This window comes from Callionymus lyra, chromosome 16 (assembly GCF_982586985.1).
Source record: "Callionymus lyra chromosome 16, fCalLyr1.hap1.1, whole genome shotgun sequence".
NCBI classification, from domain to species: domain Eukaryota; kingdom Metazoa; phylum Chordata; class Actinopteri; order Syngnathiformes; family Callionymidae; genus Callionymus; species Callionymus lyra.
Genome location: NC_141833.1, coordinates 3,533,814 through 3,552,184, shown reverse-complemented (window position 1 = coordinate 3,552,184; position 18,371 = coordinate 3,533,814). Strand labels below are relative to the sequence as shown.

At 38.7% G+C, this 18,371-nt stretch overlaps 2 protein-coding genes across 8 annotated transcripts in view; one reads left to right on the top strand and one right to left on the bottom strand.

Moving 5' to 3' along the window:
* The window catches only part of pappa2 (pappalysin 2), a 50,513-nt gene extending 48,708 nt beyond the window's left edge, over window positions 1-1,805 (top strand). The window contains exon 28 of the mRNA XM_087811734.1: window positions 1,179-1,805. Coding sequence (XP_087667860.1) covers window positions 1,179-1,265 — 87 coding nt within the window. The 3' untranslated portion in view covers window positions 1,266-1,805. The remainder of the gene's footprint in view (window positions 1-1,178) is intronic.
* Window positions 1,806-2,115: 310 nt separating this feature from the next.
* astn1 (astrotactin 1) overlaps window positions 2,116-18,371 on the bottom strand; it is a 267,228-nt gene continuing 250,972 nt past the window's right edge. For 5 of the 7 annotated variants that reach the window (XM_087811063.1, XM_087811067.1, XM_087811068.1 and 2 more), the window contains one exon: window positions 2,117-4,227. In XM_087811063.1, coding sequence (XP_087667189.1) covers window positions 3,993-4,227 — 235 coding nt within the window. In that variant the 3' untranslated portion in view covers window positions 2,117-3,992. Of the gene's footprint in view, window positions 4,228-18,371 lie in introns of all 7 variants that reach the window. The other 2 variants (XM_087811062.1, XM_087811065.1) reach the window with 1 other exon arrangement.

Sequence of the window (18,371 nt, the reverse complement as noted above, 5' to 3'; positions counted from 1 at the left end):
GTGAAGGGTTGAATTCTTGGCTTCTTAAATATTATTATTGTGTTTCATAGCACAGCAATAGTGAAGACCACCTCCCTAAAGGTACATTTTCTTTCCATCAGATGGTTCTCGGAAACCTTTGATTAAAATAATGCTACATTCATGTGTTTTAGGCCCGGAAACAAACATGTTTGTGGTATCCCTTGTGCTGTCCCCTGGAAACCACATTACCAAATAATATGTAGCCGTACGGTGGCACGCATGACACAACATTTACTGAACTAAACCACAGCCCACAGTAGGAAATGAAGGCGAAAAAAGAAAAAAAAAAGAAAAGAAAATTACTGAAGGAAAAAACTCTTAACATTATTGATGAATGGTTTGACTAGCTACATTGAGGATAGATCTCATCAATATTCCCATTTGAGGATGGATGATGACGATCTTTTCTTATCACGTCAAGTGTACCAAAAAATTATAGAACAGAACAGTGCCGAAATAATAGTTTTATCCAAGAGTTTTAACACTACGATGTGATTAGTGGGATGGTTCATTGAGGTAGATGAATGCCTTTTTTTTGTCCCTTCAAAGTTTCTCTGCTGCTCTGGTGACGATGGATCCCCTGCAGTTCCTCAAGGCTCTGCTGAAACAATCGCTAATGCCACCGCCTCGCTCCTCTCTCTCGCACTGTCCTTCTCCCGGATTGAAGTTCTCCATTTCCCCTTCCTCGCCTCTCAGTCTCCCTCCTTCTCTCTGGGAGCTGATGTTTACACGGCTCGCAGCAGACGACTTTGCAGGGCACCAGAGTTTATTTTGCAACCTGTGGTGATGGCTAACTTCCTAGACAAGAGCTGGCAGCCGCTTGTTGTTGATTCTTAACATGTGTTCATCCGTTCACCTCCACGGCGGTAAGCCCCTCCACTCCTCCCCCTGGAGGCCCCTCAAGTTTACTTGCCGTTCAAAGGCCACATTCAACCGTTTGACATCATGCACTTTTTTTTTTTTTTGTGCCGGCCCCCTGGGCCCCGTAGACGTTTTTCTTTGTAGCTGTGAGGAAACACAAGGGGAGCAAAGAGCACGTCCACTCTTGTGTGATCAAGACCATTCTTTTTTTATCGTTTAATCCACCATCCTCCGCTACAGTCCGTCTCACTCCTTCATACCAACCTAGAGGATGACTTTTGCTATTTACGTTTCAGGTCATTCAGTTTGGGGTGGACTGCACCGTGGACGAGTGCACGTGCCGCGACCCGGATGCTGATGAGAACAAAAACAAGAAGTTGTGAAGAGATGGATCTCCAGGAGAAGACGGTGTTCAGAGGGATCGACTTATACTTTGACGAAATTGGTTGTTGGCAAGCTTTCCACTGTGTAACGTTAGTTCAACCAAAGATATAGAGTTTAGCTTTGGCCATGTTGTCACGCCAACGGTTCGGGAATGTGAAGCTTTTATTAGAGGATATTTGTACAGAGTCTTCTCTCCTTGATTCAAAGAAGGATAGACAGTGTTCCCAAAGCTAATCTTATGTAATCTAATGTGATAAAAATGTGTTGTTGATGAAGGTAAGAAAAGCGTATTTAGCGTAAGGTTTATTTTTTAATCTCATGTCAAGCTGATATCATGTAGAATTTAGTGTCAGTATAAATACAAATCCTGACAAGTGCCGACATCTTTACAAAATATACGAGAGCCTGTACATATACTGTATTTGCGGAGGAGCCTTGATGTATTGATCATATCTCATGTATTATTCGTGCACAGCTGCTTTTAATCCTAATATTTAATTATTGTCAGAAATAACAGTCGTATGATATCAATCCATCTGTAATCGTGTTCTTTTTGCTATTTTACTGTTATCTGTAATAAAAGAAATAGCTACTTTATATCGACAATACATAGCTGTCTTTGTGATTCGTCTACTATTTGAAATAAACTTTTTTTTTTATTAACAAAGGAGGTGATAACACTGGGGTAAGTTTTTGGGGCGAAGGACTACAAGGACAAGGGCAGAATATGGCCCCAGGGATGTACTTTGCCCGGCTGAAAAAAAGAAGAAAACAGCAGAAAACATCAGAATGAAAATGATTCACAAAGATCATTTTTTCAACCACAATTTAACCTTTATTCTGTCTTGAGATAGTCAGAGTAGATTAACTGAAAAGCATGCAGGAGAAAATTTAAGCTCAGGGTCAACAAAGGTCTGTGTGTACTAATACGCGTGCAAACTTTTTGGTCACATTAAAAGACATTTTTTGAGAAAGCACACAAACATTTTTAAAGTTCCAAAAAAGTACTTAATCCCCTGTTAGTACGTTTGCGGCAATGAATGAGCACTTTATAATACACATTTGTAAACATTAATAACATTGGGGTGTTTACAGGTAAATTGCGGTAGGAAAATGTGTCAAATATTTTACAAAACTGGGGGAGATTTTGTGGGTTAGTATTATTGTAATGTAGGTTTTGACTGTTGGTGCGTAATTCTGCTGACATGGCCGCAGTGATTGTAGTGAGGAGACAGAAGTAAATAATTTTACATCCTTCTTTCACAATACTTTTTTGAACAATAGTGTGTCAAACTTTTGTTGAAAGACATATAAAGGGGCCTTATTTAAGTACCCATAATCTCAAGAAGCAAATGTCAAAGTGGTCACCATTCCAGATGTTAGCTCTTAGCACTTACAATTTGTAAACTGATTTCCAGGATATATCTATCCAAGGCTCTTTGAGTAGTAGTAAGATTATGTAGCATACATGAAATGAACTTCATGTAACAAACCTTTTACTTATCTAACCCATAGATTATTAATATTTTAATTTAATGAACTGAATCTCTGGATTATTCATGTGACTTAAAGTGGCATCACACACAAAAGTACACACAAGTACCACCAACTGAAGCAAGTAAAATTGTACCTGTACAGAATGTAAGCTACGAAAGGCGTGACTAAAACATTAGCATTATGAAGTACTTTGCTGCCTGTACACAAATCTACAAGTGTTAATATCTGTATTCACATATGACTTTTCCATTAACATGTACATTGATCTTAGACCACAGTAGAACTTTGAAAAGTTTTATACAAAATGCTGTTATTATCTTAGCTTAACGCACATAATATTTTTTCACATTATGTGTTATCAACTTTAACAAAAAAACACAAATCAGGCGTTAAAGCTTGAAAAAAAGTTTACAATCAAATACCCTTAACCTATGAAATGAGGGTGGTAATTCAATACAGTGGAAATGTAAACATATTCTTATAGTACATATATCCATCATAAAATAGTGTATAATCTCAGATTTGTTACACTTTTTCTTGTCATTTTGTGTGCTACATACGTTTTCCAATGACTTTTTTTAAGATAAAAACACTAGTAATGCGTCAGTGAAGCTTCATTGAAATAGTTGCTCAGCGCTAAAGACTATAAAGCGAAGAGCGCCATCTAGTGGGCTCTGAAAAGGAGGACAAAGCTTCATGAAGCTTCATCAGACCATCCCTAGTAAACATGTATGACAAGCATCTTATTATCATCCTGGTTTCTAACTCAAGTGGTCATCAGTTTTTGCTTTTATAAAATGAGTCTGTGCAGAAAAAAAACTTGAACTTTTTGTCTTTGTGCTGCTTGAAACAAATTTTAAAAAGGTAAACAAAATAAAATAAACATCAACATTTAACTGAGTCCAAAAGTTTAAAAAAAAGTTACACACAAATTTGGCCCAAGTCACATTCAACAGATGTCTGGTAAATTAAACTCCTTATTTATATTCACAGAATAACACTTTGTTGATCAACCGGCATGGAAATAAGATTTTACACAAAGACATATTTCATGACTCGATAAGTCTTGATAGAACATTGATCATAGAACAAATGGAACCCCACTTTGATTTTATTTATTTGCTTTAAATTGGCTGGAATTTTAAATTGTGTTAAATTTTGAAACTCTCGTCCGATTGTGTAATTAAATCAAGCTGGTTCATTATAAATTCTTGATAACTGAAGCGCGTTCAGAGCTCCTTCGGCTCGCCATAGTCGTTATACATGACGGTGAGCATTTGCTCGTCACACGCTTTGTGCACATCCTGGGCGTCGGCCCAGTTCAGACCGAAGGTTTTGGTGTCGGTGTAGCGGCAGGACAGGAACTTGAGGGACATTCTACGGAGGCCAATCTTGGGCTCCTGGAGGAGACCCTTGCACCAGGGCGAGAGCTCGTCCAGCTGGGACAGGATGAGTCCGGCCTTCCTGTTGAGATGGACAAACAGAATAGAACCACAGATTACAAGATATTTTGGACAAAAAAGATGTCACGGCGATCCTGGGGAAGAAACCGATCTTGGGGAAGACAGGTTGGAAATACTATGTCTCCCCTTTGACCTTAGTTGCTGGTGAGAGAATAGTCTGTTCAAAAGTGCTACAACCTGACCTTAGAAAAACACTAGAAGATGGATGAATCAGTTGTGTTTTGTATCGCAGGGCAAAGAACAGCAAGCCAGACTTCTCTCAGCTCGCTCAATTATTAACTTCTCACACAAGACTTTATTCTCGGATAGGTTTCGTTAATGTTACTCTGGTGTGATCATCTCAACGTGACTAGTGAGGCTGACGTGCATCTGAGCATCTGATCCGGGCGTACACGACCTATAGACCTTGCAGGAAATTATGTTCTTTTTAACGCTCTTTTCAGTATTGATAAATATAGACTTCGACAAAAAAGTGACGTTTTTTGTGCTTAAAACCCCTTTTTACATGAGGCCCCTGGTCTTTTTACTTTCACCCCGGAGTCTTTCCAACCTCTAAGCTTGTCGGGATACAGTTTTGATTTCTCTGTTTTGCTTTACTGTATCTCTCACAGGAACACACTTGTCACTTTTTAGGCAAGGTATGTAGTTCAGTTTTAATTGCTCTGTTGTGCAGACATTCTGATAGAGAGACCCCAGTTATAGTAGCTCTATAGTTTTATAGTAAGCTGGGTTCCAACTGTCGTGCATCAGCTCTGTAGATAAGATGCACTCTTTAAACACCCTGTTCCAGCTTTTTACGACACCATTACACTGTGGTCGATCGTCACTGCTATTCAGGTGACATTTCCCTCTTTGGACAGACCCCATAGCACACTAGCTAGGGTTCCCATCCCTGCTGTAAACTTACTGGAGCAACGTAATAGTCACAGTGCATTGGGCAGGTCGATAGGTTGAAGTGGAACTGGAGTTTGTTATTAAGCCAGTAAGGCACATGGTAATTTAGTTTTGACCTTTAAAAAGGACTTTAAACTCTGACTCAGACAACATTCTTTCTGCTAGATCCACCCGGAAACCGCCCACTATGACAGTCAGTTTGAGCACAGAAATGATGGCAACTACCATTTTTATTCTGACTTTCTGCAAACGTCACAAAAAATATATAAATGGGATTTGTTGTACTTTCGTTTGGCAGCTGGGCATAGCTGCATAGCCAGATGTGATCACATCTCTTCAGCAACAGCGTTGTGTCCCCTGAGCACCCTGATCTCTATGAAGTACCCATTGCAGGGAAAGTGTAGAATAAGTGCTGACCTTCTGTCCCGAGAGCAGTACGCACTAACTTACATCCAGCTACGGATATTCAGTAGCATGTATAGCTATTCTATGTAGTAAAAGGAATAGCTGGTTGGCCACTGCAGGCATAGGAACAGGCACCATTGCCAAAGGTAATCGCAGGTAAAGGAAAAGAAAGCAAGATCATGGCAGCTGATATGAGCTTGCAATTACGATCGGACAACACATCATCAGTAGGGTAGAACTAACCCGGTCTAAACCCACCTCACGTTCCTTATTGGTGGGTGAACAATTCAACGCTTGGTGAATTTTGCTTCACAATGATAGGAAGAGGCGACATCGAGGGATCGAAAAGTGACGCCGCCATGAACTCTTGGCCGCCACGACAGAATCCAAATCGCTTAAATTGAGTTTTAGCCAATAAGTTGGAAACTTGCTCAAAATAATTAGCAACTCTTCCAATGTATGTGATGGTTAGTGAGTTACAATGTTTAGGAATCATTCTTCTTGTCGAGGCTTCGATACACTATGGATGTTTTTAAGATTAAGACGATAACAACTGTGCGCCAGTCGCTACATCAAAATGGACTTGTATTTTTGCCTATGACTCTAAATAGTACAAATTAATACGAACTCCTGGTCAACATGAGGGTGCGTAGAAAACAGGGGAAGTTTGAATTTTGGGTGAACTATCACTTTAATCTCTCTTTCTGCTTTTGGTTCTTTTTATTTTTTAAATTGTAAGGTTTGGATGGCAAACAAGTCGAGGTCCTTCATTATTATGAGACGCCCCAACTATACTCATTAAATGTGAAAGGAATCGGAACCTGTTCCAGGTGTTGGCCGAGTCTCTTTCAGGTGACGGATCTTGTCTCTTAGTATGACAACAGTCACCATCAAAGGCTTGTTCACCCACTTTCACTCCTCCTTTTGTTCTTAAATATAGCGAGTTCTTGGATTAGAAAGGTATCTGAAATTGTCGTGACAACTTCACAAAGTAATCCATAAAATTCACAAAGACTTCCATATAGGGTGAACAAGGATTTGCTGCTCTTAGGTCAGAGCCTCTCACGTCCAAATGAAGATGAAAGAAAAACAGCATTGCTGGCAGTGAATGCAGCATTACACAACTCAACTTACGATCAACAGCCCTGTTTTTAACAACAGTCCTCAAGTGTTACTGGTCTATTTTTCCATTTCCCCAGATGTAACATGAACAATCATGAACATCGCAACAAAGAAATACACTGAGATGTTCTCATTTACCGTCACGCTCCACATAATCATATTTAGGGAGGACATATCAGCTGTCATGAGCAGCACTGAACTGTGGGAAATCCTTGTTGCCACAGCCAATTGAGACAGTTGATCCTCCTCCATAGACATCAGGCTGTCAGCAGCCCATTAACGAGCTGGGGGTCTCTTGTTAATTTTGGCATTGAGGTAATCCCAAAATTGACGTTTCCATTACGTCTTCCTGCGGGAGCTTCATACATCTTATCTCTAGGCAAACAACAATGAACGTTTTATATCTGGAAAAGTTTTCTTTTAAAGTACAAAGAAGTCAAGAGTTATTTTTCATAAATTGTTCTATCAATGATTTGCATTAGGGTCTCGTAGTTCCAGTGGATATTGCTACTTGGTGTCTTTAAGCCATTTTGTAGGAAAAATAAAACATTTTGTCATCCCATTAAGTGGAGTCAATCAATGAACCAAACAATAAGATACAGTGAGGCAAAAAAGTATTTAGTCAGCCACCAATTGTGCAACTTCTCCCACTTAAAATAATGACAGAGGTCTGTAATTTTCATCATAGGTACACTTCAAATGTGAGAGACAGAATGTGAAAAAAAAAATCCAGGAATTCTCATTGTAGGATTTTTAAAGTATTTATTTGTGAATTATGTCGGAAAATAAGTATTTGGTCACTTCAAACGAGGAAGATCTCTGGCTCTCACAGACCTTTAACTTCTTCTTTAAGAAGCTCTTCTGTCCTCCACTCCTTACCTGTATTAATGGCACCTGTTTGAAGTGGTTATCTGTATAAAAGACACCTGTCCACAGCCTCAAACAGTCAGACTCCAAACTCCACTATGGCCAAGACCAAAGAGCTGTCGAAGGACACCAGGAAAAGAATTGTAGACCTGCACAAGACTGGGAAGAGTGAATCGACAATAGGCAAGCAGCTTTGTGTGAAAAAATCAACTGTGGGAGCACATTTTTTCACATTCTGTCTCTCACAGTTGAAGTGTACCTATGATGAAAATTACAGACCTCTGTCATCATTTTAAGTGGGAGAACTTGCACAATCGGTGGCTGACTAAATACTTTTTTGCCCCACTGTATATTGAAAATCCTCTATAGTCAAAAAACATTCTAAACACTGATTTATCATTTCCCTTTAAATTAAAAATCTGTTTATCAGTTTTGCAAATTTGCATGATAAGGAGCTTCGCTGACAAGAAAGTTGACATTAGCCAACAAAGCATCAACTACTTGTTTCATCGTCCAATCCTAACTCTGCGTGCCAGAACTCTGCCTTCAGATAGTAGCTTGGCTAAATCGCAAGAATGCATTTCCAAGATGGCCGTGACGGATTTATTAACAGACGTGGGATCACAGATATTTTGTCTAAATATAATAACGTCTGAGCCACGTTCACATTAAGGTTGGTCAATTTTACAGATCATATTCTTTCATCAAATTAAGCTTTGCATATTTTTGCACCTCAGGGCTGCCGTAGTTTTTATTGTATTGAAGCCATATAATGGGTTAATCTTCAACCTTCACATATCCAAATAATGCTTTTGTAAACCTTTTATTTTCTGAAAATGTAATTGAAAAACAGCTCAGAACTTTTTACAGGCAAATAAAAAGACAGATAAAACAATATTTTATTGGTGACTCTACTTGTTTTTGTGCACACAGGTTGTCTATACAATTATACGTTCATATAATAAAAATATAAACAAGAGATAATAAAACAAAAAGCATTAAGAAAACATGTTTACTGCTTTCTTTCCTCTCTATGACAAGATTCAAGTCATTGACGTCCTCTACATAGCCTCATGTGTGAGCAACAGTGACTGACACATTCCCAATGAGATCCAAAACACACACTGAGGCCGGAATGATGAAATCACCCTGGAAAAATGAATGAATGAATAAATGAATGGCTGTAAAGAAAAGCTAATGGATGTCTGCAATAACCATGAAATCCTTCGGCTTGAGAGTATGCCAGAGTGACCCAGCTGAGAAATCCTCCCAACGAGTACATCCACATAAATATGTCCTGCATTGGGACGGGACCCAATAAATAACCATTAAAATCCGATGATGCCTCCTGTCTTGACTTGGAACATGGCAGAAGAGGAAGATTTCATTCATTCTGCACCTCGTACTTCAGCATCGTCGGAGCTCTGGCTCTGCCAGCTCTTGCTGCTGCCAAACCACACGTCTGCAGGAACTCAGAGACCCACAGAGTCATGACACGACGACTAGAAATCACTGCCCACAATTATTTATTATGTCTCAGAAATCATTTTGCATACCCAAGTTAAATTATTTGAATTCATTTTAAATGTATCCATCCATCTGTCTGTTTCTTTGTTTTGTTTAACTTTACAAAACCTGGGGTATTTATCTTTTGTCACAACCAGAGAACATAATAGCTGGTGATGTTTTGCAACATTGGTTTTAAAATTAAAACACATTATGTCTTTTATGCACAAACTAGTTTTTTTGTAACGTTTTCCTATTGTTTTTTAAAGTCATTAGGGCAAGTTCATTATCCCAAATGCTGAATATTGAGGTAAAACTCTTGAAAACAATGCTAATAACATGTTGACATATCGGATTGCTTGTAGCGTGAATGTCTTTTCACGCACTGTCCCAAAGCTCAATTCTATTTGCCGGGTTTCCGCGCAAAAGCCGATATTATTACTGGAAAACGAGTGGATTATCTATGTGACGAAAGCAGAGCAGCAGTTTCTGGCGAAACCATGGGGCATGAAGGACATAACTACTGTGTTATTAAACCAATGTGCTCTTTGGTTTGTGGCGTTCCTCAGGGCCAGGATTTGTGGTTTTACAATGACAGAAAATCTGCCAGAGTCATACATAGTTTGCTGTTATTGTTGGTTGTCTGCTTATGTTTTCATTCCCAATTAACAAACAAATTTCATGCATTTCTAGCTGTGAGGAGTTGCTTAATGTTCTCTGGAATGACTAATTATTTTGGAACAGGGCTGTTTTCTTTCCAGGAAAAATAGACAGCACAGTAAATGCTGTCAATCATCCCAAGCAGACAAGAATCCTGGTGTTGGTACTGGAAGCGTTCCGGTATAATGTCATTCATATCATTTTTCTGAAACCTCTTCATGTTCCCAACATTTTTCAACAGCGGTCAAAGGAAACTGAGGTATTTATTTGCTTTAAATAAAGGGGGAACATAAGGTTTATTATGCTTTCATTTCCCAGGAAGGCAGTGGGAGCTTTTACTGCTTCCAAACAGAAACCAATGCGACCATAAATCCTTGAGCAGGTATCAAAGCACAGGAAGAATTTATTTTAGATACATATGTGCTCACCAGTCAAAAATATACATGTTTGCTAAACTTTTTAGATGTTGTAAATTGCAATAAAATATACTGAATATAGTTCTCAAATCTTCTTACAATACAATCAAGATGTATAGCTCAGTTGAGCTACAAAAATGCATCCAGATACAGTCCAGCTCAGCTCTTAACTAAAGTTGGCAGACTGAATATCCTGATGACATAGGCCTTGTGCAGCATGGGGGTTGAAAGACAACGTCAAAAGAAATATTCAAGGCAACAGTTAAGAAGTAAATGGAGACGAAAGAGAGGTTGCGTTGCTAAGGAAGCTAAATTCTCCTGGCAAATCTCTCAATAGGTAGATTTACTTAAGCGCAGACTCAGGGTCTATTGAAAGATGAGTGAACTGTGCAGCACTTTGTCCGACGGGAACATGGTTAAACAACAACGTGCCAGCCACGCCCTCCCAGACTGATGGGTTGCAGCTTCTCCGTGTGGACCAAAGCCTACAGTGACTGAAGAGGAGGTGAGCGAGCTATTCCTGAAACAAAAGATCGGGAAAGCCAACGGCCCAGACGGAGTGTCGCCCCCCCTGCCTCGGCTCTGGTCTTCACCAAGATCTTTAAGAGCTCCCAGACGGAGAGTGAAGTCCCCTCCATCTTAAAACGCTACACCATCATTTCGTCTATCATGCTAACAGTTCTTCCTCCTGCAACTTGACGGCTCAGGGAACTACGCCATAATCCTGTTTGTGGACTTGGCTCAACATTCAACACCATCATCCCTGGAATTCTCTCCCTCAACCCTTCCAGCGGAAAACGTCTGATTTCATCTGTCAGTGGTTCATCAGCTTCCTGACAGAGAGGAGTTGGTAGGTGAAACAAAGATACGTCTCTTTTACCACAAGAACAATCAGCACTGGCGTCCCCCAGGGATGTGTCCTGCCACCACTGCTCTTCTCCCTCTACACCAGTGACTGCAGCTCTGAGCTCCCTACAGTAAACCTCTTGAAGTTTGCAAAAGACAAAACGGTTATGGGCCAGAACCAGGGTGGTGAAGAGTCTGCAGGAGGTCCAGCGGATGGTTCGTTGGTGTAGGAGGAACCACCTGGAGTTCAAGACAGTGGCGTTGACAATGGACCTTACTAAGTTCTTTGAAACAACTATCTCCCAGGACCTGAAATGGTAAGTGGACATCTTTCCTCCTCCATCACTGGGTGGGTTTGCAGCAGCCACAAAGAGAGACAAGAGGAGAGTGCAACGGACTGTGAGGAATGCAGCACAAATCATTGGTGCGCCTCCTATCCAGGAATTGTACGAGTCCAGGACCAGGAAGAGAACAGAGAACATCATCAAAGACCCCACTTGCCCAGGGTCTTCCCTCTTTTGCTCCTTTTCCTCAAGCTATTTCCTCCCCACCACTATTTCATTAACAAATACATTCTCACTTGTGTCACCTCAACTATCTCCACTTTCAGTCACTCAGACTGTTCTTGCACTTTTGCAAATTTCTATGGATGATAAAAACAGCCGGACAAAAATTTGTGTATATTTATGGCATATACTTGGCTAAGCTGTTTCTGATTCTGATCATGAAAGAGACGCATGTTCGAACGCTGTTTGTATTCAAGCAAAGGATGGTGTACTTACTACAAATTGTTGACAATCCATTGCTCTGAGGTTATAGAAGACATTGTTTAGACTCTTGTTCTGATCTGCTTCAAAGTTACTGGGGATATTTACAGAGACATTCACCTTAATCAACAGTGTATAACCCTTTAAATTATCACATTATTGCCCTCAAATTACCATTTTCAACTTGTCAACTTCCCTAGAAACATGTTAACTTTACAGACTACAAGTAGAAGAAAAGTATTCTAATTGAACTTGTGGAAATCATTGTCTTGGATTCTCTATCAAAGTTGATTCAATATGTTCATCCTTTATTCAAAGTTAATTGGCACAAAGGTCAATAAATCCCAGCCAATGGTAAAACTGAAGGCCACCTCCAAGTTTAATTGTGTTTGTTTTTTTCTTTTCTTGTCTGTAAAAATTTAGCGAGGAAAGTAAACAGTCTGCTGTAGTCAGGGTTATAATTTCCAGAGACAAACTCCAACCCAAACAATAAGTGTTATCACATGCGCTGCTCTGATTAAAGAGATTGTCACATGAAAACAGAGAGAAAATAGACCAAAAAAACAATCCAACATTAGTCAAAGCCATCCAAACATGGCCAAATCCAAAATGGAGAGAATCAATGATATTCTCCTGACTTAGCCAAAACATCTAGCATTTCTAAGTCAACAACCAAGCAGCCCCCTTAAATAACGGTGCTCCCTTGGCGATGACAAGGCCTGGGCCTCGGGAGGCATAGTGTCAAGCATTGGACCGACAGCCTTTTGGTGAGTTTATGGTTCCAGTTAAAACATCACGCGATGTTACATGAAAAAGACAACAAAACGTCCTCCAGAGGAAACCAGAGAGTCCTTTCTGTGCCATTTGATACGTTTCTAAAAACAGATGATCTGATAGTATGTCGCCACAAGAAAGATGAATACCTATGTTCATTGATCCGTGTGCAGATATGGATTTCTTGGCTGCGACAACTGCAGAGCGAGTCAGGAACTCAAGCCCTCAGCTTTTATCTATATTTTGACTAGCTTACGGAAATCCAATTCATTCACTTCTTATTGTTTGTGATGGCGACGCTAGAGGAGAGACAAATGAGTGTGTGGGCTGGAATTCCATTTTAGTTTTTATTTGTGGTCAAAGTGTTAGTGAGGGGGCTGACTTACGTGTCAGAAATTACGTGAGGTTAAGCATTTCCATGATACCATTTGGATGTTTTAACTTTTAAGGAATATTCATTGAGAATTACACATACACAAGATGTGCCTTTGAAAAGTGATAAGTTAAATGTTTTTTCTCAGCGAAAAACGAGTGACTGGGCTAGACACACTCTGACACACCTTTGAACGAGGCAAACTTTCATTTAAAATAAGAGAAATCAGTGTTAGCCATGACCACCCCTGATGGCTGTGACCAAAATACACCACAACATCAACAATTGCATTAAGCCAGTAACCATTCCAAGGTACTCTCATATCAACCAGAGACAGGTGCTTCCTAACAAAAGATATATCACTTGGGAACCTGAGTCCGTGTAGTGCTGAACTTAAGTTAAACTAAAGAAAGAAATTGATTGTTGTTTTTTTTATTGTGGCAACTTTACATAATTCTCACTGTCTTAATGTTATTAATAAATGGACGTTGAGTGCCATGCAATACTCTAAGGAACAAGCTTATAAATAGCACGAAATGCATCTTTAATACAAATAAAACTTGCTGGTTGCACAAGTTTACGATACGGATCATAGACATCGTTCATCTATGCATTCTGTACTTGATGACAGAAATCCAATTCAAGGATTAGTGGACTCAGCACACAGGGATTTATGGAGTCGTGAACAAAGGTACCTTGTCATGCTAGCGTCCGTCTGTCTCAGCTTGGCTATCAAGACTTGGTTCATTGATGTATAGGCAGGAAGCACTCATTTCCTCTTCTAATCTCCAAAAGAAGAAAATTGATTTTAACCGAAAGCTGGAGCTTATTCGAAAACGTATCTCTACCCTGATGATTTTCTTTATTATTCAATGCGGACAAGCTACTACAAATGTAACCTGGTGTCTGAGGTAGAACATATATGGATATACACATGCAAATCCATGGCCATAGTTCTCTTAAGCATTGTCACGCTAAGCACGAAGTTAATTCTTAATTGGAAGTAGAGAAGTTATCCTGGTGTTTTGCGGCTGAGAGAGGTGGAGACGTACTGTCGCAGAAAAGTTTGGCCCAATGTGGTGTCGAGGAAATCCAACTCAACACCATTCGTACGTCTAAGATCTCGAGAAGCTTGGAGGACCTCAGTCAAACAAAGTGACTCCTCAAATGTGTCGCAAGATTTCATTGTAATGAGTCAAAGTAGTGTATAAGTAAAAGCAGAGCAAAAATATTTGAAATCTGGTTGTTATATTTCTTCAAAGAGGGGTAACATTTCACATGTTTCAAAAATGACATCAGATTTATTGGGTATATAAAAGTCACATGATATTCTATGATAATCCGTTCTGAGCAGACAACATAAACGTTAAATAAAATTTCTGGGAATAAAGTGAGATGTTAGCAAAAACAGGAGGCGTACTTCCTGAAACTGCACCAAAGCCTCTAACCAGTTGGACGTGCCTGGAACACCTCTCAAGGAAGGCGCCCGGTAGGTGGTAGCCAAGGGGGCACTTGTGATCTTATTCTTTTGATCACTACCCAAAGTACTACGAAAAGTATTTACACAAAATAACTATTTCAGTGCTGGCTCGCTTCATGGTACATGGTTGAGAGTTAATGAGGTTTAGAAAGTATCATTTAGACACCTGAGACCTAGGGCTGCATCACACGATATTATTCAATAGAATATATTTTTGATAGACTTGTTAAGTTCCTGAATGCTTCTAGGAGACACTGAATGTTTGTGACATAGTTTTACTCTTACACACTGCTTTGGTTGAAATAATATAACTGAAAGCCCAAAACATCAGCTTTGAAAGCAGCTAAAGCTGGCTGTACAAAGGCAGTGACTATTCGCGTGTTGAATGCATATACAATAATGTAATTATTTTACTTAACATGCACTTTTAATGAAATAAAAAACCATAAAATAAATAAATAAAAAATGACATTTGATTTGAAATAAAAAAAACAACAATATAGCGCTGTTGAATCGTAAAGTACTGTATGTATTATTATTATAAAACACGCCACCCTCCCACTGATTTGGCAGTTTTTTTTAAATGTATTTAACTTTTTATTAATTATTATTATTTACTCTTTTTTTGTTTAATAATCATCAACATTGTTAATTTTTTATGCTTGTAGAAGTCTCATCACTCTAAAACTACATTTGCATTGATTCACGTTCAGATTATGATCTTGGTTTGTGTCGTCATTCGTCATATCCGGTCTATCTAGGGGTCGCGTTTTGAAGAGCCCGTCAGTGACGTCATGTTTCTGTAACTAATACACGCCGCAAAAGCATGGAGAAGAGTCATCTTTGAATATGATTTAGGTGTGCTGGAAAAAATGATTCTCACATCATATTTAACATTCACATTCACTCTTATGGTCAGTTAGACCAATTGGTAACGTGCTAAACAACAAGTTTTCCCACTCCCGACATTTTTATTTTTTCTTAAATATATATATATTTTTATATATTTTTTCTTTGCAGTGAATTTGTTTGTGATCGTTTGGTAGAAAGTATCTCTGATGTTCTGGTGCAGGTTGGTAATAGCTTTCCTTCAGTCTTTTGATAATGCTTATTATAGTATAATGAAAATATGTTTTCATTTGTATCTAAACAAGGAACATAATAAATATTATTAGTAAGTAATAAGTAAATAAGAAATGGTTATTTGTAAAGTGCCTTTCCAGACCAGGGTCACAAAGCGCTTTAACAATCAAAAACAATATACAGTTAAAATATATGTCTTAAGATGTTTCTTGAAGGAGTCAGTAGATCCATCACGCGCAGAAAGAGGAAGATTGTTCCAAAGCTTAGTAGCAACAGCCTGGAAGGATTTCTCTCCTCTGGTCCTGAAGCTTGTGCGTGGAACCATAAGTAGATTCTGATCCACAGACCTCAGAGCCCGAGCTGGGGTGTAAGGCCAGATCAGATCACTGATGTAAGGAGGAGTCTGACCATGAATAGCTCTGAAAGTAAGAACCAGAATTTTAAAGTTGATCCTGAAAGAAACTGGCAGCCAGTGAAGAGTTTTAAGGATCTGAGAAATGTGAGTTCTTCTACTAGAGCGGGTCAAAATTCTCGCAGCAAAGTTCTGAATCAACTGCAGGGGAGACAGATCCTTCTTGATAAGACATGAAAAAAACTGTTGCAATAGTCTAAACGAGAAGAAACAAACGCATTAAGTCGCCACTTTATTTATATTCTCAATGACCAGGTTATAAAATCAGAGAGTATGAGGCAACATTTTGATTCTGCACTAGATTCTGGTAAAAAAAAGTGGTGGTGACTATTTTTCTTGGCAAGCAAGTTTTGTTATTTTTTGTGAAAGCCAGAATTAAGGTGAAATCGAAAGAAATGTAATTAATTTTTCTGAGATCATTTTCATTTCCTAGAAATATTTATCAGGGTAAAATAAATGTCAAATTAATCACTGTCTTTTTGATTAATGTTCTTTCCTCCCGGTACAAAACCATACTATTGAAAGTGTTTTTTTCTTCTGCTCTTATAATTAAAAAAAGGTTTATAAACGTCTTCCAAAGGTGACACTTGTTCTTCAATTAGCATGGATACGAAGAGCTGATCCATCAGACGGACTAGTGTGGGTGTCAGGGGAATCATTTCTGGACCGTGTTTATTGTTCCCTCCATTGTCAAGTAACAAGGCAGGTATGAAGGACTCGAGGCTGCTGGGAAGCTGTGCTCACACTCAGCAGGAAAGCTCACTAACAACAGCGAACACTTCGCCTCGGGCTCTGAATAGAACCTTTCCTCACACCGAACCAGCTACACTGGAAAGTCTAATGCTCCTTTGAAGAAGAAAAATAAAATTTTACCTCCTTCCTCCGTTGCCAGGGCTCACCTCGTGTGCACTTCTGTACTTGTTTCCCACCTCTTAGGTGCCTTTATTAACATTAATCACCCCTCCCTTTAACTAAATTGGGGGACTGTTAATCTAAGTGTATTTTAATGGAACACTTCAGAAGCAACTCCCTCAATTACATCAACTCTTTCCAGCACGAGCCCTATTAAAAACAACCTTTCATTTATGGCCGGGGAATCCATGGACACAGAGCGAGAATTAGAGGGAGCTAATCAGTTTCACCTGCCAAACCTAAAGCACAGGCTGCCATTTATATTTTATACTGGACACATGATTCTGTTTATGGACGCCGCTCTTATGCTTGATGGCTACTTATCTTTAGTTTAGCAAGAACACAGAGGCCCGGCGTTTTTTTGGGCGCTATTAAATGGCCATAAAGATGCCACTGAGGAACACCTAGCTTCCCACCTCAGCGGGAATTCACACAAATGACCCCAATAAACAAACACAGGAGCCGCCATTAATGTCAATTGATCACTTCGCCGCCGCTTATGTGAATTGTTCACAGTTACGATGACATGCTGGAAGTTATAATAATCATAGTGATGATGATGTTTTATAAGGCATTGTCCTCATTTTTAGAGGCCCTTAGGAGGCACTTTTGACTGTATATGGCAAAAAATTCAATATTTACTAATTTTCTACTCACCCTCGTGTTAACTAAGGGTTGGTATTATTTTCACTTTTTTGAGTTATATGCAAAAATGTTTATTCATTTAGATGTAGCGACTGGAGCTCAGTGGTCTCTGTCTTCATCTTCCACCAAAAAGAAACACGTAAAAAAATTCAATACTTGACAATAATTATTTCTGAAAAAAAAGTAAACAACCTTAAGTATGTTTTAGCAGACATTGCTAGGATAGCTTTACTTAAGAGTCAGTCAGCAACTGAAAGACTGATTCTTTACACGACAAACGTACTTTGAATATACAGAATTATTTTATTTTTTTCAGGGAGAATTTCTCTTGTCAAGGTGGACGTTACAGACAAGCACCATGGAGGTAATGTCATTACATTTTTCAAGTGTGTCATTTTTGGCTCCACAAAGCTTTATCAGCCTAAGTGTATGAAGCTATTTTGCTTAATTCAGTATACATTTTCAGTAGCCATTACCTTACTAGAGCCATTTCTGCAATGTACATAGCATTATAGGCACATTCAGAAGATATTAAGGTTAATTTAAAAGGCTTTATAGAATATCTTTTTGATGGTTGACAATTATATATGGCAACTTATTACAAGCTTTATGACATTTTGTGTGAGTGGTGTATAAGCTTTAACCTTCTCTTAGATGGTTTATGCATGATGTTCTCTGAATGTGTTTTTAATGAATTATAATAATGACCATTATATAAATTATTGTCGCAAATTTATAAGCTCTGCATTTGAATCACGATCAAGCCACGGCTTTTGAAGTAAATAATACATCATTTGTCATAAATAAATAAAGATCTAATTGCAATATTAAATAGCAAATCTTGTTATTTCCAATATATTTTATTAGTCTTACTATAAAAATCTTATTATTATATTATTTTTCACATTATTTAGTCAATAAGTATATGAATAAGTATAAGTATTGTATGTACTATTAAAAGCAATACTTGATTGTTTAATATG